Source organism: Austrofundulus limnaeus, unplaced genomic scaffold (assembly GCF_001266775.1).
Source record: "Austrofundulus limnaeus strain Quisiro unplaced genomic scaffold, Austrofundulus_limnaeus-1.0 Scaffold3137, whole genome shotgun sequence".
Lineage (NCBI taxonomy): Eukaryota > Metazoa > Chordata > Actinopteri > Cyprinodontiformes > Rivulidae > Austrofundulus > Austrofundulus limnaeus.
Window position 1 is genome coordinate 1 of NW_013955539.1, and position 818 is coordinate 818.

General features: G+C 39.6%; 1 protein-coding gene across 1 annotated transcript; it reads right to left on the reverse strand.

The window, feature by feature from the left end:
* Positions 1–73: 73 nt before the first annotated feature.
* On the reverse strand, positions 74–619 carry LOC106511724 (RLA class II histocompatibility antigen, DP alpha-1 chain; the record flags this gene model as incomplete). The annotated part of the gene is given in 2 exon segments (XM_014000469.1): positions 74–322; positions 408–619. Coding segments are annotated over 2 exon segments (304 nt in total), but the record flags the coding sequence as incomplete, so codon positions are not given.
* Between the last annotated feature and the right edge of the window lie 199 nt (positions 620–818).

Sequence of the window (818 nt, forward strand, 5' to 3'; positions counted from 1 at the left end):
GTTATAAACAGTTTATTTTCTTCACAGTGAGCAGCTGAACAAAAAACAAGTTTAAAGTTTTATTTATTTTTACCGTTTTCCACAGGAATGTCCTTCATACCACGACGACAGACATCCAGGTTTGATTTGCAGACCTGTAGGTTAGCCACAGCAAATTCATAAACTCCTTCCTGGTATGTGATAGGATCTATGAAAGGAGGCTGAGGATAAACTCCTTGTTTCTCCTTAAAGTCAGCGAACCACATCTCTTCTCCATCCAGAGCATACAGAAACTCTCCATCAGACTCTGAACAGCCAGCGATTCTAAGGTCCTCGTGTAGACCTGAAACACAGACTGATTATTGACCTGCTGACCCACTGGTGTTTGTTTGTTGTTTGTTTGTTGTTTGTAAACAACTCAAACTCACCTTCAGCAGACACAGAGAGGACACAGCTGAGGAAGAGGAGCAGCTTCATCTTCATCAGATCAGAGTTCTGACTGAAGCTCAGAGACCAACTGACAGAAGCTGATCAGCTGCTGGAGACTAAAGCCACCGAGCAGCCAATCAGAGAGCAGAGAGGGAGTGATGTCATCAGTTACCAGGTAGAGCCGGTCAGCAGATGAAGATCACAGAGACATTTGGACATGTCTCAGTCCATCACATGATTTATTGAAGACACTTTGTCTTTGTAAAAGTGTTGATTTGAACAAAGTAAAATATAACTTTAAAGTTATTATAAATAAAATAAATCTTTAAATCATCTTAGATTATTGCTAAAATAATTTAAAGTCTAATAAACCTAAAGCTGAAGTTTTCTGTGGTTCATGTGTGTAGACT